Here is a 23,142-nt window from a genome sequence, read left to right on the forward strand (position 1 = left end):
CCGTTTTATGGAAACTTAGAAATTTTATAAAACGTGGTATTATTATCATGGAAATATGCTTAAATTACACTCATTGAGTCGCAAAAAAGATTCGTGCATGAAAAATAATATTTTATTTCACAAAATAAATTATTATTTATCATGCACGAAACCTGGACCTGGGATTGAGCGGGGAGTACTCTGTCCCCTAAACCTCCATGGTTCCCCATTAAAAACAAGATGACAAGTAGTAAAAATTATAATGAAGTATTCGTTAGAGAAGTACTCAAAAGAATCATTAATGAAAGATTATAACGGAAAAAATTTAAACTATAAAACGAAAATAAAATAATAGTTTGAAATGACTGTCGAAAGTAAAGTTATCCATCCAGAAAACAAGAAATCTATTAATTTGAAAATTCTTATTCAAAAATTTGATATCAAAGACGGTATAATATCGCCATTTTCCTTTTTATTCGAACGGCAATCTAAACATAGATTATAGAAATTCATAATATAGTTTGTCTAAGCTAAGAACTCCTCCCGTCACAAAGTCTTAGGCCGTCTGGTACTATGGAAACAAGAATGGTGCATTTTAGGGAGGGTAGCTTCAATTTCGGACTAACACAATAGACCGAAGAAAGATATTCCTGTCTCTCGCTGACCCGAGCAGAAACCACTCTAAAACAGTGACCCTGCACCCCTATTTAAAAAAGTCATTCCTCGTTACCATAGTTACCGCCACAGCTCCAGACGAATGTCTGGAGAAGTTCTTATTTTAGACAAACTATACACTAGTTATAGAAATGGTCACTTCATGTTTAAAGTGAATAGGATTAATAGTGAAGGGGTTATTATGGTATCTCCTATAATGATGTTCATTTAGGAGAACGGTATTCAAAATTTGTGAAAGCTCATTTCATTTACACACGTGATGGCAAAGAAGAAAAAAAAACAAAACAATGCATTTATTGTTTTGACGTCACTTTTTAGGACAATGTTAAATTTCGAAAAATACAAGTATAATCATTAACAGAATTGTTATGGAATAGTTAAATATACCTCTATTGCTTGGGCCTGGCTGCTACAGGAATGTCCCACGGTATGTCATAAGCATCGTCTGATGGTACAACTGGACCTCCAGCAACCGTTACACCTGATCCACCGGCATTTTGAGGAGGGAAATAGGCAGTCTTGTGGGGCAAAGTATAGTAGGCTTCGGCGTACAAAGACACCCGAGCTACAAAAGAAACAAATCCAAAGTTAAAAAACTCAACTTAAACAAACTCAAAGTTAAAATCAACTCATCAAACTCAAAGTCAAAAAAACAACCTTTTATATAAAAAACTTAAATCGAGGTTGACTTAAGGTTTCAAAGCATCCTTTCATAAAGTTAGTATCAAGTTGAAAATAATCTTAACTCTAGGTAATTATAAGGTTTCTTTTCGCAACTTCTTGTATGATCAGCTAAAATCTGAGTCACGAAATTTTAAGCGCAGGTCGTCGGGCTACCGAAGCGGGGGTGCCATCCCCTCCGCAGAGGATCAAAATTGTGATGGCATGTCTTCGGATCATCCTCCGGGATGTTTCCCAGATCGTCACCAATAGCCCATTGTGCAGCTCTAGTGCGACGTATATTATCAACAACAACGAAATTTTAATGGAAAATGCAAAATGATCTTATCGCAAGTGTGACGTCAGCTAAAACGTCATTATGAACCTAAGTGAACATTTTATATATATATATATATATACTTATTTTTACTTTTTATGATCTTTTTTATTTGTTGTTATTTTATAAAAAATTTTTTTGAGTGCTCCTCACACTATTGTATTAATATATTTTGCTTTGGCTTTATTGATACAATATCAGAAAGCACTTTGCTTTGCGGATATAATCGTGTGGGCTGAAGAAAAGATTATTATTTTTTTTTTCCGTCTCTTTATCCGGTTTTTTAATTAACATTTCATTTTTTTTTTAATAAAATGTTGTTTGCTATTTTTTTTACTTATTATTTCCCACCCCCCTTTTTTTCATATGTCTATAATTTTTCTTTGTTTTATTCTTCATTTTGAACTTATCTAATGAGTGATGTTTACTTGCAGCTTAAGCGCAATAAATGAAACTTATTGTTTTTCTTAACTTTCTTAGTGTTTTCTTGTATTTATTTATTTATTATATATATATATNTATATATATATATATATATATATATATATATATATATATATATATATATATATATATATATATTACACGAAATTTCTCATTTTTCAGTGCATGTAAATTAATTCGCTCACCCGTCACTGACACTATTCTTTGAAGAGATAGAGACAAGAAACCAATATACAAACTCAATAATATAACAATATGTAATAAATAACAGTGTATATAGATTAAGAATAACTATGCAATAATAATAACAATATATAACACCTATATAACAATGTAAGTCATAAAAAGGAAAATTCTTTACTCTGCTAAAATTCTGCATAATACTTGCTAATTTTCTTTCTTAACTTAGGTAAATTTATTCATGAATATGATTCATGAATTTCTTTTTATTTTTCTGATACATTGAAAAGTATTTTTAATTACTTCTGATAATCATGCTTTCATCTATATTTACAGTAAATAATATAAAGAAGTTAATGAGATCCAGGTGAAAAATTCCTAAATAAATATTCAATAACCAATATCACAGATTAAATTCGAGATCAAGTCAAATATGTACGCGACCACTAAAGCTCGAAAGTCATAATATGCATATTACTAACAGACTGATTAGGTTAAACCATTAAAGTGCAGAATCAAGAGCTTTCCCTAATTTATCTTGGTAATATATACATTAAAACTTTCCCTATGAACAAATTTCATAAATTTGTTTCTTTCATTCTATCTATTAATATGGTGATTGTTTGATAGTATTTATTGACTTGATTCTTCAAATTATGAAAAACAAATAAATTACCCAGGAGGACATTATGTTAATTTCTTTAACTGTAATATCATTTCAAACCGTTTAATTCTTTGTATTATAGCTTTTAAATGCGATTGATAACTGATTCTATCAACAATTTTTTATATTTTATAGCTGTCTTTGAACAGCCAACCCAATTTTTTTTGGGGTTTACGACTAATGTTAAACTCCGTAGCCTTGTAATTTTGAGCCCAATCCAGAAGATAGGGGAACTCCTGTATCAAGTATAGAGTGAAATTTGCATTCGTGGAGGACATTATGATGGAACTAACTCGCATTTGCGTCACACGGAGAGGAAAGTCACGAAAACCTCTTATGGTTAGCCTGACAGCAAGGGGACTCTAACCCGTGATCCGTCTACCACTGAGGATATTTTACGTGAGCATTGTGGTCGATGCAAGCCGGATGTGAAATTCCTATTGACCAGTCATTGCTGGGATTCGAATCTTGGTTGCCTCATTAGAAGGCGAACATTATACCATTACTACTCTCTATCAACAATTGAAGTAACTTGATTTTTTAGAGAGCAGAAAATAAATAATTAACATTATATCAATTTAAACTAAACTCAGTGGCGGGACAGCCTGTAGAGGGCCAAGCCCTACTGGGCCCATCTCAGTTTTCTTGACCTTGGGCTCTGGGGTGCAGGAGCAGATGTCCCGGTCAGGTGGTCAGCCGAACACGGAACCCCCAGTGTGTATCAATTACAGCATAAGAAAATGTTGCTAATGTTTTAACAAAGATTTCCGCTTTAACAAGTGCCTTGTAGGTAATATGCAAATTATACAGTTAGTTTGCAGATTATACAGTTTAGAGGTAACATTGACACAAAATAATTGGTTGGTTGGTATAAAAATTATTTATACCATATCTATCTGTATTGTAGAAAATCAAAATCGATACAAGTCTATGTGAGATCTTTTTATTTTTATTTTTAAAAATTAAAACTTTGTTAGAAATTATTGGAAAAATGCAATGAAACTAAACAATGTCCCAAAGGTATTACTTGATTGAAAGTTTTACTTGAGTGTGAAGGATTACATGACTGAAATTTTTCAAACTAATACACACATAAAGTGCAACAGAAAAAAAAACAAAAATAATTTTACAAACAATACTTCAATATGAAATTCTTATTCTAAAAGATTACTCTTAGCAATAGATACTCTTTTTCTTTGATTTCATTAAAATAATTAAAGATAAATTTACAAATAAGATGAATACTTCTCAAAACTAATGAAAAAATTTTTTTTTTATAAAATATTTTTTAAAAAATTAATATATTTCTAAAAATTAGAAAATATGTATTTTAAAAAAGTATACCATGCCATGCTATAAGGCAAAATTTCGTTAAAAAAAATTATTTAAAACGTTGTCAACAAAAAAAAACACCAAAAAGACTTATTTTTAAAATTTTTTTTTTTATAAAATTTGAAAGATATTAAAAAAATAGTAAAGAAAATGTTATTGTAGAGAAAATAAAATATTTAAGAAATTTTTAATGTAAAATTTTTTTTCCACACAAAATAAAAGCGTCGTAAATTTCATAAATATTTTTTACATTTCGTTTTGATCAAAATTTTTAAATATTTTGCAGCAAAATGTGCGCTTTGCGATTAAATTAAAACTTATAATTATTATAATAAAAATTCCTTAAGTTGTATAACAAAAATAATTCATAGGTATAAAATAAACACTCCATCTTAATTTTTTAAAAAAATTAATTTCTTTTTAATATTTTAATAAATTAAGTATTTGTAAAATACCTGCTTCTCTTTCATCTCTAAATTGAGCTTTCTTTACCCAAACCCAGGCTACTACAATTACTATAACTATAATGACGATAGATGCCGCTACTGGTACTATGAAGTGTAGTTTTAGAAAATATGGCGTGTCACCATGATGGCTAACGATAGATGGCGTTAGTGCCTTGCCTGAAAGAAAGATATTAGTACAAGGTCAGGTCAATGAAATGCAAAAACACATACAAAATCAGGGATGTCTTTTTTGGCAATATATCCCCTATTTTGGCAAAATAAATAATTATTTTAATATAATAAATAATATTGATGCTGATAAAGATGTCTATCGTATTTAAACTCGTTTAAAAATTGCGCTGTTATTTAGAATACATCCTCTTTACATAACCTTATTTCTAAAAATACATATTTTTTCTGTTTCAGAAATTATTAAATACAAAAATTAGTTAAAGTTAAAATTAAGTTCTTAAATAAACTAGTTAAAATTAAGTTCATTCATATGTGTAGAAAATTTGGTACTTATTTTGACTAGTATTCTTGATTAATATACATAGCATTTTTTTTCCTTCCATTTTTACAAACTTTGATCATTTAAGAGGATAATTATATAATTTATCGCATTTTTGTTCATTCATTGAACCAATCTATATTAAAGATTGTGCAACAAAATGTCATTGTTTTATAACTTTTAATCCGTTATCTTTTATTTTATTCAATATTTTTTAAAAAAAATAATAACCAAAAGCTTTATATCTTGATACCTTTTTCCTATTTTTTAAAAAATTTTATTTTTGGCTTACTGCACAGATTGTCAAATGCCCTTAATTACAACTTAACTTATAGCTTACAGTGTAGAAATAATAAATAATTTCCGATTCTAAGGATATTTTTTTTTTTTTAAAAATCTGGGCTAAAACAAAACGGTTGCAGTTTATTTTCATGGCCGTGATTGGATGATTCAATGGAGGTTTAAGACATTTTTCATAGGACACGCCACCTCGAGATAGAAAATTAATTCCATTACAAATTAATTTAATAGATATTCCAATTTCCTTTTTTTAAATATATACAATCATTTGTACTTGGTTTCAGGGACTGCGAAACCGGTGGGGGTAGAGGGGACTTTAGCCCACTCACATTTTATAAATGCACTTTTTAACATTGTAATTTTTCCTTCGATATTTGTGAAACTGAATTTACAGCTAATCGAATTCTTATATATATATATTTACTTTCGCAGTCACTGCTTGGTTTACCACATCTTAAAATGATGTTATTATGAACGTCAAATGTTGATTTCAGTGTTCCCCAGTAACCCTTTAACGTGACTGTAATCAAGTTCTCCCTGGAAAGGAATTCGCTAGACAAAATGACGTAAGCAATTTATAAGTATTTCCTGCCTTTTCTCTTTCCACTTACGACAACCATCGCAATCTGCGGTGAATGTCATCACTAGATTGCATAAATTACGAAGCAAAGGTTTAATGTTCTCTAGAAGGAAAAAAAAAACATTCAATTTATTTATTTGTTTTTTCTACACTGTCTTTTAAGCTATAAACAAAGTAGTTCTTAAGGGTATTTGACACTCTGTGTAGTATGCCAAAAATAAAAGAAGAAAAACGTATCACGGTATAAAGTTTTTAGTAATTACTTAAAAAAAATTAAATAAAATAAGAGATAATGGATAAAAAGCTATTTAATGATATTTTTTTTGAACACTCCTTATATGGATTAGTTCAATAATGAACATATATGGGATAAATTATATAATCATCCTCTTAAATGATCAAAGTTTAAAAAATAGGGAAAAAAAATGCTATAGATAATCAATAATTGTAGCCAAAATAAGTACCAAACCTTTTACACAAATGAATGAAATTTGCTTGAATAATAACAATAAAACGCGGACCTTTAAACAAGTAACTTTTCAACTTTTAATTCATTCAAGTCAAATGTATAATGTTTTGTTTCAAACTTGTTTTTTTTTTTATCTAAACAAAAGACCAATTCAATCTAGATTTTTATCGCACATTATAAAACCATATTTTATTGTTAATTTTACACAAATCAATACTAAAGCTTTATCAAAATCATTACAGAACTTATTGATGTTTTCATAGAGCCACGGTAAATGCTACCTTATTCTCAGTGCATACTGAAAAATGACATCTCAATTTATAGTGAAAAGCAAAAGTGTTTGAAATGTCCATGCAAAGAATTTCGTGGTTATGAACACTTTGTCATACAATGTAATGAATCTATTTGTTACCGCTAAAGTGCATCCGTTATTTCATAGAATAAATAGGTTATTTCATGAAATAACAATAGGTATTCTGTAGAATAACGATTACTTGATCGTTAGAGAATGGAATACGGCACTCGCAAATTTCTTAGAACCGGTTTCTAGCTGCATTTTAGTTATCTGAATCGCTTATAGATGCTTTGTAATGATGTGTGTACACTAATTCGGTTGCTTTTTGACGTAATTATTGATAGGAGCAATAAAACATTATATCATCTGTTTTTCCTTATTATTTATCAATTAATCATCCGCAATAGAGATAAAATGCATTTTTCGAGATATTTCAGCTATTTATGATCAATTAATTTATAAAATAATTTTGAAATTGTTTAGTTTTCACTTTAATGGTCTATCATTAGTTATTTCATAGAAAAGCTAGTTAAATTGAAGAATTCAATAATTTTGTATATACTGTTAGATATTTCTCGGAAAAGATGGTTAAATAACAATTTATTTTCTTGTTATTTCACCATATTAAAAAAAACAGACAAATCACCATAAATAATTAGGTAATCAAACTGCTAACTGTGAAAAAAAATCGTTTATTTACTGCTTTCACATATTATTGGTCAAACAACCAGAATTTTATCGTAGCAACTAAGCCCACCTCATGAAGCCACTTAGTGCCTTGTAAATGGATGCATATTATAGCCGAGAAGGCTAATCGGAGAGTCTCATGATCGATAGAACTGGGGTTCGAGTTCCAGCGTTGATACAACAATATTTCCTCCATTCCTTTCAACTCAAAAGAATCCTTCATGCCCATGAAGAATTTCCAGTGTCCTGCACTCTCTAATGCTCATTACCCAACGAAAATCCTAGCCATGTTTGAAGCCATTCTAGTTGTAAGTGGTTAAAAATCCCATAAGTTTTGAATTCATGGTCTTAAAACCATTTTAGTTATAAATGGTTTCAAAATCGCAAAGGAAAAAAATATTTTTTCCGTAAATTTTACGGTAAATCGGATAGACATACTACTTCCGGTTATTTTACCATAATTTTAGATAGAAAATTCTGACAGTGTATTTTAACTGACTTGTCTGGATATTTCATGAAATACTATGAAATAACTAAACTATACGGACTGGGATAGCCTGGTTGCCAGGGCGCTGGACTCCCGTTCGTGGGAACGGGAGTTTCAATCCAGCCGGCCGAAGACTCCCTGGGCAGTAAATGGTGACGGGTGCACATTAAATCTGTCGGGTTACAAAGTCAGCCATGTTTCCATAACAAATTATACCTTTGGGGGTACTGAATTGGAGATTGATCGTTCGCTGGTTCAGGTCGAAATTACGATCTGTGGATGAATGAATGGATGTAAGTCCACCCTGTAAACAGGTGTGACGTATGGGTGTGGCAGAGGTCTCATTCTAGATAGATGGCGCCATTGGAAAACAAGAACAATCGTATCCCTTCTGCCTTAATGGCCGACAACAACAACTTAATTATACACTTTGACGGTAACATAATAAAAATACATTTGTGGTTATTATAGTAGAAAAAGAGAATAAAAGTGAGAAAATGAATACCTTCTGTTAGAAGCGTGAGTGTATCAGATGGATCCGACACTCCCGATTCGCTGTAAGCGGTCAGATAGACCTGGTATTTGGTGCCGCTCTCCAAAGAGGTCAGCTTGAACTTCTTATCTTTCGAAGGAACGTGCACACTGTGCCAGTTGCCTTCTGATCCAGGTCTATAGTAGACCATATAATCTATGGTTGAGAAGAAAAAAAAATCACAATGTCTTAAATTCATTCGATAAAAAAGGAAACACATTCTGAAAACACATTTTGTATTTTTTTTTTATTCATTCGGTTGTGTTAAACAACCGAACCAATCTTTAGAGTTTACAAACACCGATGTTCAACTCCGTAGCCTTGAAATTTTGAACCCGATCCAGATGATAAGGGAAGTCCAGGATCAAGTATTGGAAGAAATTTATCTTCGTTTTGATAAAACTAACCCGCATTTGCGTTACATGGAGAGGAAAACCACGATTACTAACTAACTAACCCATGATCCGTCAACCACTGAGGATATTTTACGTCAGCAATTAGGTCGGTAATAGCCGGATGCGGAAATCGTATCGACCAGCCATCGCTGAGATTCGAACCCGGTGCACCTCATTGGATGGCGAGCGCTCTGAGCCACAACGACTCTCTAAAAACACAATATACAATCCGACTATGTTAAGAGCCGTCATTTTGAATTGCACCAGATTCATTAAAAAGGTCTTTTGCATTTCCTAAACAGGCCGGAACTTTTTAAACTTATTGCAGTTAGCAAACATACCTTTAGGCTCAATAAGAAATAAATGAAGCACTTCACTCATGAAAGGTTAAGTGTAAAATGTGAATCAAAAGTGCAAAAAGTAAAGTGTAAAATTAACATTAAAGCGTCAAGAGGGATATAGCTCAGGAAAGGGGATCTGAGTATATATATATTCAAAATTAGAAATGTAGACAGTGATATTGAAATTTATGTTGGCTCTATGACCATTACTGAAATCTGTTTTCTTTATTTAATGCAAAACTTGATCTTGTGACGTAGGGCTTTCTACGTTGTGGAAATAGAATAAAACTGTTAGTGTTTGAATTAAAGCTATTATAATATGAAGAGTTCAGAAGCTCTTAAAGTTGTTCTATGAGAGTTGAAGTGGAGTCCAGAATAATTTTCCATGACCAACATGCATGAAAGAATACTATCATCAGCAATAAAAGGAAACAATTTCTTAAGTCTCATTGCCTGGAATGTAGGGTGTTGGGCCTATGTCTAAGAAGACGTGAGTTCGAGCCCCGCAGACAGAAGACTCCCCGTGTACAAAATGGTGATTGGTGTACGCTAAATCTGTTGAGTTCACAAAGTCTTCTAAGTTCCCATAACAAATCAACACCTCTAGGGGTACTGGATCGGAGATAAATCGTACCCTTGTCAGCTCAAAATTGCGATGGATGGTGTGTGAATGTGTCTTCCCAGTAAAACGGGCTGTGACGTATGTATGTGGCAGAAGTCGAATTCTAGGCCATAGATGGCGCCACTGGAAAACAAGTCATTAATAAATATTTAATGGGTGCATTATGTCCCCTCCGTAATCTTTTCCTTTTAAATTCACTATAGAGCGAATTTCGTTAAACGGAGGTTAAAGAAGATGGCGTGTAGGTTACAAATGTTTTAGTCAGTGTACGTTAAAATATGACTTTTAATTAAAGTAAAATAAGGCGTATTTTATAGGAGCGCTATTACCAGGAACACGGTAAATTTTACCATATTCTAGTAGTTGTGACCATACTTTTTTTTTTCTCAGTGTGGTTTCTCAGCGAAAATCGAAAAGACGAACAATTGATATGTTCAAAAAATGAGGAAAATGGGAAAAACAAACTCTTATAAATTACGTTACTGAGATGTAACTCCTCTCTAGAGTGAATTGTTGAATACTCTATAACGACCTGATTCATTAGAAGGAGGTAAACAAGTTTGTGTTTATTTAGGGAGGGAATTCTTGCAATGAATTCACGGAAAATGCTATTGTCGGTATTTTTATGAATTTATTTTTCTTGAAATGTTTTTATGAAGCTTTTTTTTCCCTAATAACATGCTATTTTCATAACTGCTGTGAGTAAAGCAACAGTTGACTTATGACTGATAGGTCAAGTATAGCTTATCTGTAACCAGAGCTCTTTATGCTTATTTTGAAATAAATAAGAACAGAAAAAATAGCGCAAAACGTCAATATCCACATTTTAGTAAAAATGAAAATCATTCGAGGTCTAATTTTTTAACATTTTAAGACTTATTCCACAGCTACATTAACTGGGCTCATAAAAATTTGCAAAAACTGATTTTCAAAATTTTTCATGGAAAAATGACGTAAAGTTTAATAAATTTTTTTAAAATATCTAAGTTATTAGTCCGTTCTAAAGTCCAGATAATTCCTCACGGCATGTGGGTCACGTGTCACGTGTTCTTCATGACAGAAATGATTGGTTGTTGACTTCCACCGGTGAATGTTGACAATCAAACAGTCACTTTGGTAAATGTCCGAAATATATACTAGGTCTAGTTAAGTGCCACTGCCCGACATATTTTTGCCCGGTATGCCCGACATTGCTTTTTTAAGGTCAAATGCCACTGCCCGGTATGCATTTAACAGGTATTCCGAAAACTGATGTTTCTCCTAATCTATTCTCAGTGATATTAAAACATCGAATTTGAAGGATAATATCAACGAATAAATTAATATCAAATCGGATATAACAAATATTTCGGACATTCACCACAGGGACAATGTGATTGTTGACATTCACCAGTGAAAGTCGACATTCTCTTGATTTTGGTTATTCACGGCAACATATACAGTTGTAGCTTTTTAGTGTAAGGCACTTGAACTGCTGCTTTTTTTGTATTTTCTCAGAGCTTCGAAAATGCATCTTACTTCAGTTACTATCACAATGCAGTACCAGTTACTAAGCAAATTATCACAATGCATTTCAGTAATTAAAGCTTTACCTGAACTCTCTCTTTTTTTTCTTAGATTACTTATAAAAGAGTAAATTGCTGTAAAAGTGTGCAAAAAAACGAAAGAAAAAAAAAGTAAAACTTACGTGTGAAAACATTTTCTGGCAGGTCTCTGGGATGTTCCCATTCTAATAGAGCAGCGGTGTCACTTGTTTCAGACACGTACAGGTGAGGGGGTTTCAGGCTGTCTGTATATACAAATAATATCATATATTTGTGGCCTAACTACCACTACAATTACTTAACATCTAATCACTAGTATATAAGACATGGTAACTCTACTCAATCTTGGGGTACTTTTTGATAGATGAAGGTTGGCATTGTCGATTTCTACTCTTCCATATTGGTAACCTACGGACGTGCTATGAACACGCCTACTTCGATGGATGGCACACATTGAGAAGTTAACTTGCTATTTGTTACTGTGTCATCGTCCTCGTGCTGTTGCTTCTCAGTCTCATTTACACAGAACGGGATTCTGTACACACTCGACTGCTAATAGCAGCACAGAAGAAACAACACAAAACCGTGAATTTAATACAGCCAGCTCTCACGAGAGACGTTTAAAACTCGGTGAACTTAATGCAGCTCTCCCCACAAGTGCTTAAAGTCCGGTGAACTTAATACAGTTGGCCCCGTCTTTCACAAATACGGCAACTAGTGGTATCCGTTTATCGAGTTCCATTCCTGATTAAACCTTCTGGTTGGGGTGTATTGCGGCTTAACTACCACTACGATTATCAAACATCAATTCATTAGTATATAAGACATGCAAACTCGATTCAATCTTGAGGTACCTTTCGATAGATGAAGGTTAACATTGTCGAAAGATCCTTTTCCCACATTGGTGACCTGCTGACGTGCTACTTTGGTACACATTGAAAAGTTGACAGTACACATTGAAAAGTTGACTTTGTAACTGCGTCATCTTCCTAGCTCTGTTGCTTCTCAGTCTCATTTACACAAAACGGGATCCCGCACACACTCGGCTGCTAATAGCAACACAGGAAGGAACTACACACACAACTGTGAACATAATACAGCTCTGACGACAAACGCTCAAAACTCAGTGAACTCAATACAGCTCTCACCACAAGCTCTCAAAATTCGGTTAATTTAATATAGCTTTCCCGGTCTTTCGCAAATACGGCAACTAGTGATATCTGTTCATCGAATTCTATCTCTGATAAAATTCTGGTGAGGGAGTATTGTGGCGTAACTACCACTAAAATTATTAAACACTAATTTACTAGCATATAAGACATGCTAATTCGATTCAATCTTAAGGTACCTTTTGATTGATGAAAATTGGCATGGGCGATAACTACTCTCCCCACGCATTCCTTGAAACACATTATGCAATGTAAAAGGATGGGATTGGCTATGTAAAACATGTAAAAGGATGGGATTGGCTAAAGAGGCACGGGCTTCGATAGTGTACGCACTATAGATAGCGTATACGTACTAACTAATACGAGAGTACTAAAATGATATCACGTTCATGCTAATCAATGCCGTTGGAGTCATAAAGCTCTCTTCATATAAAATACCGTAGTATATGATCACCAGTTAAGCCGATTTTGAAAAGAATTACCATGTCTCATATACCATTATTAAATAAAAGAAACTTGAAATACAAAACAAAACTCATGTAGGCTGTGACATCGAGTCACTGACTTGCATTTTAGTAAATTTTATTCTTTCCTTTTCCCTGTTTTAGTCGGCGTTTTCTTTCATTTTTGCTATGTTATAAATCTACGCCACACCTGCTAGTCGCCAAGCAGCGAAGTAGATTTATAACATAGGAGCAAAAATGAAAGAAAACACCGAACTATAAAAGTGAAAAGGGTGAAAATTATTAAAATGCAAGTCAGTGACCTGATGCTACAGGCATTAATAGTTTCCTGTACCATACCTGTGACAAATTAATCTTCTTTCCAAAATGTAATAGAAACTATTAGAAATGCAAACTTCGTTGCTTCAAAACAATCCCCGATTTCAGCAATTATAGTTGTTAATCTAAAGTATGACTAAAGTCTAAAAAGTCAAAAAGTTAATTTGAATTTTTAATTTCTTTCACAAACACTGGAGAAAGACTGATTTTATCGACATATTTGACGCAGACAAAATATTTTTCGCAGAATAAATGCGATTCGAAACTTTATCTGCATTTTTAAGCATAAAATAGTTCATTAATTTAATGATATTTAGCTCCATTTCTTATGATATTTCTCTCTTTTGAGAGAATAGTTTGTCCTTTTTGAGACATTTTGCTGGGAAAACAGCAGTTTTTAAATTTAAAATATATTTAATTAGCTAGAGAAACGAAAGGTATAATAGCAGATGATAAAGCGAAGTAAGTGTCTGAAAAAGACGTCGATGATGTTCCTTTTCCTGCTTCCGCGCTGGAATTCTGCGTCCGAGGAGGTGGATCCAAGTGCAGACTCCTGGTGAACGAACTATACCTCTTGACCACTGAGCCCTCTTGGCTCACAATTTTATTCAAGTGTTCACATTTTAACTCAGAAAAACAGTTTAGATGGGAGAAGATATGATTCTTTACCTTTGTCAGATGTCTCGACAAGCAGTTCGTGAGATTCAGGACCTGATCCCACAGAATTGAAAGCTTTCACAACCACCGAGTATCGGGTGGCTTTTTGAAGTCTGGTCAGCCTGTAGTCAGCGTGGGTGGACCTTCCAGCCGGCACTGTGTGATAGGCAAACGGTTCCATAGATTGGTGACGCTTGTGGCCCACGTAATAACCCAACAACCGGCCGTTCCAATGTTCCCGCGGAGGGGCCTATCGGAATATATACATATATATTAAATCACAATAAATCAATACCAACAATTTTACCTTGACCCTAGTAGGGCTCAAAGTTGGCCCAATGAACATGCACCAAGGAACCAATATTGGGATGTATAGATTCTTTAACATTGGTCCTATACAGTTGCAATATTGGGATGTATAGATTCTTTAATATTGGCCCTATATAAGGGCAGTATTGAAATACCATGAGAACAAATAGAAAGGGCTTGATACGTCAAAATTTTCCATAAAACAACCGAAACTTATATCGATGACCTTTCAGCTTTATTGATGTCACGTTTTCCCATCTTCTACAATCTACCGAAGTGTAAAGGCACTCTGTAACTAATGAAACCTTTTCAACTCGAAAAACAGTGCTAGTGTTTCATAATTTGATTGCTAAATGTTTTTAGACAAAAGAAAAAAGGCTTCAAAAATTATTACGTGTCATATCTAATAAAGCAAAGTGCTATGTTAGTGCGGTTATTTTAAACGAATTTTCCATCGTTTTTTTTTCTTTTTTTCGAAAGATACTTCATTTAAGAAGTTTATTAAGAGCTAATAATCCGGAGAAAGTGAATTTGATAAATTCAACATAAAATCGAGCATTATCGAAGGAAGACTCTTAAGATTTGATTATGGTACCTGGTGGTGGTTCGTTCGCAAGTCGGAACACACTGGTAGCAAAAACGGTGTTTCGCGACAGAAAAAAAAAATTATAAACAATGTTAGGAGATGCATTAAAATGTTTTTTTTTTTTTTTTTTTTTTTTTTTTTTTTTTTTTTTTTTTTTTTTTTTTTTTNTTGATATATTTAAATAAAAAACGATTTATTTATTTTAAATTTTCCACAGCTTCATTATTTTTTTTTTTATCTGTGAGGTAAATAAGCTATCTCATATTAAAGACAAGTTAAAAGACTTCTTAAAAGAAAACAAAAAGCATAATTATTTTATTAATTTTTTTTTAAGTTTCAGTAAAAAATTAAATTGGACCGTAAATATTAGTGGCTTAGGTAAATTTCAGAGAGACAAAAACACATTAGTGATCATTGCTAAATTATAAACATTACGCTTGATAATACTATCCTTAGATGACTTTTAAAAATGAAGTGAACTAAATCATATTACTCACAAATATTCCACCGCTATTGCACGTTTTCTTGTGTCACGTTATTTGTTTCTCTCCTTATTAAAAAAGTTACGGTTATGAAGTTTTTTTTTCCTTCTTTTTTTTTTTTAATCCTTGATCCTGCTTTTGCTAGGGTCCTGAACACTGGAGCCCAAACGGGGGGGGGGCATAGATTTTTTAAAGATCGTAATTGGGTATAATATAGCCTACGTCACAGGTTGTGTTATTCCTACTAAATTTAACCCATGAACGACATTTTCTGCGAGCCTAACTTCAAGCCACAAATAAACAAACGAAGTGTTTGATCGTTTAAATAGCTGCTCGCCAGATTTTATTGCATTATAAAGAAGAGTAATTGATATTCGATTTTTGATTAATAATTGATTTATGTGGATAGTGGCATAGAATTTAGCATTGCGTCATGGTAAATGTTATTCCTACTAAGTGGAAGTAGTTGTGTTTTTTTACTATTATACCCAATTGATACTTTCAAACTTTTTTAATGACTATTCGTAAAAAAATTGTGAGGCATAATTATATTTATACTATGGTAACGACATACTATCTTAAAAACTTAATTGTGCTTTAAAAAGTGTAAAACAGTGGTAGTGTGAACGATAAAACATCGAGTCGAAAAAAAAAGCAATAAACTATTATGTAAATTTTTTGCGATAGTGTTTCTTCGAATTCGAACTTAAATGTAAGCATGTTCATAATCGGCATCATAAGAGATGTTGCATAAAATAAAAGTTAATTGAGAAAAAAAGTAAATTGCTTATCCAGTGTAATCATTTGCGTTTCATTATCGTCAATAACATAGTTTTAAGTATTGTTGTCATCATTAACATCATTTCAGTTTAACAATCGACATTAATTGCTATCGTCATTATCATTAATGGCATTTTTTTCATCCTCAAGTCTAAGTTTTTAGAGGTGGCAAACGAAATATAAAGATTTTTTTCCCTTTGCACACAGTGAGAGTCAAAATTCTGGCGTCACGCCATTTTAGAAGAATTATTTTTAATAAAGAATATATGTAGAATATTAATTACACAGTATTTTAATATCAATAGTTGTTAATCTTTAATAACCTTTATATGAGGTTAACCGGGTTAAAATCCCAGCGATGACTGATCGATACGAATTGCGCATCTGGCTTGCACCGACCACAGTGCTGACGTAAAATATCCTCAGTGGTAGACGGATCATGGGTTCGAGTCCCCTAGCTGTCTGCCAAACCTAGGGAGGTGTTCGCGGTTTTCCTGTCTATGTAACGCAAATGCGAGTTAGTTCCATCAAAAAGTCTTTCCAAACATTTTTCCCAATACTTGATCCAGGAGTTCCCTTGTCTTCTGGATTGAGTTAATAATTACAAGACTGAGGAGTTGCACATGAGTAATCATAAGGAAAAAGGGGAAAAAAAGGAAGGAAAAAAAATGGTCGGCTGCTTAACGACGGTTATAAAATAAAATCTTTTATAATCCATAATAACATAATTTTTTGCTTGTTTGCAACATTTCGTTATAAATAATTATAAAAAATAAAACTAGTAGCGTATACATCGGTGTATAAGACTTTACTTCTACACCAGCGATAAAGTCGGACATTCGTTGATCGTGAAATATCGATCGTGCATTACAAGCAATAACATAGATGTAAATAATTCTGTATAAATTTATCCCTTTCAAAAACTATTTCTAATATGTACATTTTGCATTTTCTCTCAACACAATCGATTAATTTTGCATTTTTTTCTCATCAGAATCAATTAATTTTGTATCTTCTCTCATCACAATCAATTAATTTTGCATTTTTTTCTCATCCCCAATCAATTAATTTTGCATCTTCTCTTATCACAATCAATTAATTTTACATTTTGTCTCATCACATTTTCCTCACATATAAAGCTTTTTTTTAGAAACGATATTTTAAATTATGTTAAGAAAAGAATTAAGAATGAGAAAAATTTAAGATTCGAGAATATTTCATAAAATATGACAGTTTAAAACATACCATAAAATTACAAATTTAAAGAACATCGTCTGTGACGGACTCAGTAACGTTATTAAATCTTTATTTTAAGGGAAATATCCAGAAAAAAAAATAACGTGAAACATTTTTAAGTGGAGAAAATTTTGTAGACTTATTAATTCTCATTTATGTTTTTATTTATTTATTCTTATATTTTAGAAAGTTTTATATTTGTTTTTTTCAGCTGTCACATCCGACATGTCAGAAATTTGCTACCTCATAATCGAAAATAAGGAATCGACTTACATACCGAGGTATACGGTAAATAAAATAAATAATAGTCATTGTAAAAGTCTTTCAATTTTGCATTCGTTTCATAAATTAATCGTATTTCTTACAACACATGAGCAAAGAAAATGAATTTATCTACTCATAAACACAAGAACATTAAAATAAAAATAGACGCGTTTAATGAATGTGTATAAATACACAAAAATTTCTTTTTTCATTTCCATAACAGTTAGAGGAAGAAGCACAAATTTCTTTCACGCCACATTCAAGTAAAGGGCGGATGTTATTTATTAAATCGGTAGTGATTAGGCTTAGCGTGTTTGGCAATATTGGCGATGAATTCGGAGAATGCAGCCGACGATGGATGCAGCAGCAGATGTGAATGGAGAAGAGTGTGGTAACCCGAATTGAGCGTGAGTAAGGAGGAAAAAAATCAATAGAACACGTGAAGAGGGAAAAACCAGCTGTTCTTTCTTTCTATCTTGAAGAGAGCAAGTGCTGCTGCGAGGAAAAGTAGTTCTCGCAGGTGATCCAGACAACAGCCGCAAGTGCTGCATATTTATTTATTTGTTTTTATTTAGAGAACTGGTTTTTAATTAGGTACAGTTAAAATATGAATATCAAAACACAGAATGAGTCGTATACTTTAGATAATAAATATTTAAATTTTAGCAATATTCCTTTTCGGTATCTTTTTATGTACCGTTAGAAAACTTACATTTTAAATGCTTTTTCAAGAAGATTGAATAATTATTTTGAATGACGCAACAACAGTTTTACGAGGAAGCGTTTTAAAATGACAAGATCGCAATTCACATTCATTAGTATACGAAATGAAGTGATGACGTAACGAAGAAAAATCATTTAGTTCATTCGAAGGAAATGTAAAATATTTCAGGAGTTTAATTTTTAAGCAGATTTTGCAGTGGCCTAAATGACACCCCCGCGAGAGAGGGCGCACGATTAAAAAAACAAAACACTAATAGGGGTGCACAACCTGCGGCCCGCAGTAGCACCTGAACATATTAAAAAAACTATTATAATCTTTTATGCAATAATTCTCTTTATAAATAAAAATAACCCTTAATTAGTGAGTTATTTCCTGGAATTATTAAGATAAATTTCATTTCAATGCTGTTACTCTGTAAGTAAACATGGTGTTAGAATTTGGTAATTTTTTCTAAATTCCGCCTTTTCATCGCGATTATTAATTCATATTAAAATAATTTAAATTAAAATCGTTAAATTAAAATAAAATGAATGATTATAAGTTCCCAAATGTTTCTTCACAGTGTTCTTATCTCTTTTTATAATTTTGTCTAAAGTCTAAGATAGAGCACATTTATAATTCTTGCAGGGGGGTGTAACTAAGTTTCTGTAAGCTACTGAGATTTTGCATATATATATATGGATATTTTGGACAGATATATTTATACGTTTTGATCTATTTTGTTTTATAAGTTATATAATCATCATAGTCTTATTATTTATTAATATAGATCTTAGACTTAATACAATTCTTCCTCAAACATGCCATTTATAATATTTTATAATAATATTTTCAAAATAATATTTTTTAATCTATTTAAATATGTTAAGAGTGTTATTTTGTCTTGTTCTTTGTCAATCAATTATTACTGCAAATGATCACTTTTTCTCTGCCCAACCCTCTTTTGGAGGACAACTTTTTTTTTGGACTTCGCCATTTTTGAATAAATGATATCTTACTCTCTCATCTTTTAGTCAAAATTAATTTATAGGATTAACGATGCATTTTTTTCTGAAGGTAATTCAAAAGCATAAAGTTTCGTCTTTTATAACTGAGAGTATATATTACTTATTTTTTAAAGGTATTTTTTAAGTAAAATCAAATGGAATTGGCACAAAAAAGATCGATTAGAAATTGGAAGCAATGCATTGTGAATCATGTAGAACGAGTGAGATAAAGAACCCTTCATTTGAAAAGAAAATTTATTATTAGAAGAATTTTTTTTCCTAATATTTAGAAAATTTATTTTTAGAACTTTGAAATAGTTGTCTTGAAATATAACAAATTAAAATGCAATAAAAGTATCAAAAATTAAAGTTTTACATTGCTAAGAGATTTGCAAATAAAATTCATTTCATAGCAATTAATAAGAGAAGTAATCGATTAGTTGTAGTCGAAAGTAAGTAATCAAAAAAGTTTCAGGATGTGACTAAATATGCCTGGAAGAATTATTAAATTAAACCTCATTTTATAAATTTTATTGATATTTTTTAATTAGTTTTGCTATTTATGAGCTAAATCATATAAATGTTTTATAGATATAAAAGAAATGTATAAAAAGTCACACAAATAAAAATCTATGAAATACACACAAATCAAAAGCAATAGTAAATAATTAAAAAAACACAAATAATTATAAATAAATAAACAAATGAAAACTAATAAATATTCCTAAAACATAGAATCTGATAAGTTAATATAAAATGCTCAATTTTAACAATGGAAATACTTAACCCTTTCGACTTTTGCTGCATTAAAATTTAAGTATGAAAAGCAGCTAATGTTAATGCTGACATATTAAAATAAGTATAGTATAAAGTTTTCCTGGAAATCTCCTCGGACAATATGTCCCAATCATCTTGAATATTGTAAAAATACCTATACATTGCGTGGGAATAAATAATGGAAATAATATAAGTGCATCAAAGTATTTGTTCTGCAAAAATTGGGATCTGTTTATTTGTGAAGGAATAAAGTTTAATCTTTGAGACGTATATGTCCCATTCGGGTTGAAAGGGTTAACCTCCATTAATAGTGTGAACACAAAGTCATTTTTTAATTTCCCTCTTATTCTTGATTAATGAAAATTATAATTGAAATTAATAAATAACAAAATATTAAAATCGTTATTATATGGGATGTATGAGACAATAATTGAAAGAAAGTAAAAATGATTGCAATTCAATCACGTGTTCAATACAACATATAATCTCACCTTCCACGTCACTGAGACGCTGGTCGGTCCGGTTGCAATAACTGTGACGTCAGTTGGGGGTGCCGAAGGGGCTGCAATAAAATATACCCATTGAGTAATAATAATTGTTATACTAAAAGATATATATTCAAATAGTGCATCATCACAATATAGGAAATATTTGTGATAAGGTATTAAGAACAAATGCAATTCTAAGAAATTTTTTGTCGGTAATCTGATATCACTATAGATTTTGATTGTATTGCTTATACTGCTCATGCGCGGGAAAAAGTTGAAAATTATTTTCCTTAATTTTATAGAAAACCTTACTTGGCAATTAAAAGAAAAGGTCGATTTGAACATTTTCAAAGCAATTTTTAATTTATTTTCAAGCAATTTTCTAAGTAGTTTTTGTACTTTTTAAGAGAAACTCAAAATGATAAGGGGTTATCTAAAAACATTATTTTGTATCATAAGACAAAATTAAATAACAAATAGTAATACCTTACAATAAACGTTTATACACCAATGCCGGTGTCATTTTTAATAAATCTTACTTAATTGTACAATATGAAATTTGTGTAAAACCCCTTATCATCGTTATCAAATATCCCCTTAATCGTGATGCCCGAAATTTTGTGCAATTATTGCATATAATAAACAAACTAATTGATACACGTTGCAAATTTATTGCTACATTTTTTTGACACAGAGTGCTCAAAAAGACTATTTTCCGTTTTTTATTTACTGTCGGTCCCTCAAACCTCTAAAAGCTTAAAACTTCATTTATAAGTATGAGAAATCGCATGATCTAAACACCTCTGAAGTTACGAAATGATTCTTTAAGTATTTCTACAGAAATACGAAAAAATATATTAGTATAGAAGTGTTTTCATTATTTTGTCCACTCCCTGTACATATGTAGTAATTATAAAACTGCAGAATAAACACAGGATTGCGATTGTTTAGTGATTTTCATTTCAAGCAAACAGTTTCGTTTCATCGAAAGTGCAGTACGTGATAAACAACACATTAAAATGTAGGTAACATATATACAATTTATAAATTTAAAATTTTCAACACTTTTTTTTTGTTGCTGAATATATGATAACTTATTTGTTTTCAATTACCAAAACACAAAGATTTATAAGTTGAAAATAACAATCTATAAATACATTCACTACTGGTAAACAACGTCATTTCTTTTTTATATCAATTTGATAAGATGATGGTTGAAATCAGAAGGAAAAAAAAAGCGATTTTTAAGAAGGTCACTCAGAGTTGCTGTTTCATAACTATAGAAAAATATTAATAAACATACTCGGCGATAGAGCTACCTGATTACAAAATAACCTTTATCAATCAATGAATGTAGAGTAAATTAAATAAATAAATACGAAATAAACACTATTATACCCAGTTTAAGTTTTTTCTTAAAGTTATAGTTTTTTAAGAAATTGTTGAGATTTCAGTTTGTGTAAGTATTTTTAAAAATTTCTCGAAATTAAATATATTTCAAGATACGAGCAAAAACGTAAAATGTCAAAATAACCCTCATCATCATCATCATAGTTGGCCAGACAACCCAATGTGGGCCAATGCCTTCTTCTGAAGATTTCTTCACAACGATTTCCGATTTATCTTTGATCCGATAAGAATCCGAATTATCTTTATTAGTTAATCCTAACAAAATAACCCTAAAAACATCGAAATGCAGATCCCTCTACGGACGAAACTAAGGAAATCTGACTTTCCTCCAAATTGTGTCCCACATTTTGAAGACCAGTGAAATCTAAATCTGTGAAGTGGAAAAAAAGGGAATGCAAACGCATAGACAATACCCTTTTTGTTTAACTTCTCAACTTAAAGAATACGTCATTAAATAGCATATTTATTTTCTAGTTAATTACTAGTAACTATTCATTTAGTTAGAGAAAATGTCACGCTTTCTAGAAAGCATTCTGAAACTAACATTACAATTCACGTATATTCCATTATTTTGCGGTTTTGGGTAATCAAGATTGTTTGTCAAAATCTGTTCATCAGATAAAAAGTTATTTTATATCATTTTGCTCAACGTCTTTAACCATGATCGTGCATAAATTTTAATTAGTTCTGATAAAAGAAGGATATGAAAGACCTTCTTCCTCCGTTCGTAATTTGAAGGGTTCTGAAGATTCTCCTCTTCCGACGTCGTTCTCTGCGACCACCCTCAACAGGTAGGTGGTACCTGGCTGCAGATCTCCCAGAAGAACGGTTGTCTGGGTGGGTGGTACACTCCGTTCCTGAAGTCTATGCGAAGCCCCTAAACAAACATATACATATATATATATAGGCCAATAAAGAAAAAACAGAAAAAAGAAGAAAATTAATAAGTTTTATTTACTGCGCAAAAGCTGCAAGTATATAAAACTCATTAAACAAGTTTAAAAATTTATAT

The 23,142-nt window shown here is 31.5% G+C and overlaps 1 protein-coding gene across 31 annotated transcripts in view; it reads right to left on the bottom strand.

Annotated features, from left to right (window-relative positions):
• The window catches only part of LOC107444895 (cell adhesion molecule Dscam1), a 143,955-nt gene that overhangs the window by 492 nt on the left and 120,321 nt on the right, over positions 1-23,142 (bottom strand). For all 31 annotated transcript variants that reach the window (XM_071178224.1, XM_071178215.1, XM_071178220.1 and 28 more), the window contains 7 exons: positions 22,843-23,007; positions 20,724-20,794; positions 14,101-14,338; positions 11,624-11,725; positions 8,552-8,734; positions 4,727-4,894; positions 1,042-1,219 (listed from right to left, as the gene is read on the bottom strand). In XM_071178224.1, coding sequence (XP_071034325.1) covers positions 1,044-1,219; positions 4,727-4,894; positions 8,552-8,734; positions 11,624-11,725; positions 14,101-14,338; positions 20,724-20,794; positions 22,843-23,007 — 1,103 coding nt within the window. In that variant the 3' untranslated portion in view covers positions 1,042-1,043. The remainder of the gene's footprint in view (positions 1-1,041; positions 1,220-4,726; positions 4,895-8,551; positions 8,735-11,623; positions 11,726-14,100; positions 14,339-20,723; positions 20,795-22,842; positions 23,008-23,142) is intronic.

Source organism: Parasteatoda tepidariorum, chromosome 3 (genome assembly GCF_043381705.1).
Source record: "Parasteatoda tepidariorum isolate YZ-2023 chromosome 3, CAS_Ptep_4.0, whole genome shotgun sequence".
NCBI lineage: Eukaryota > Metazoa > Arthropoda > Arachnida > Araneae > Theridiidae > Parasteatoda > Parasteatoda tepidariorum.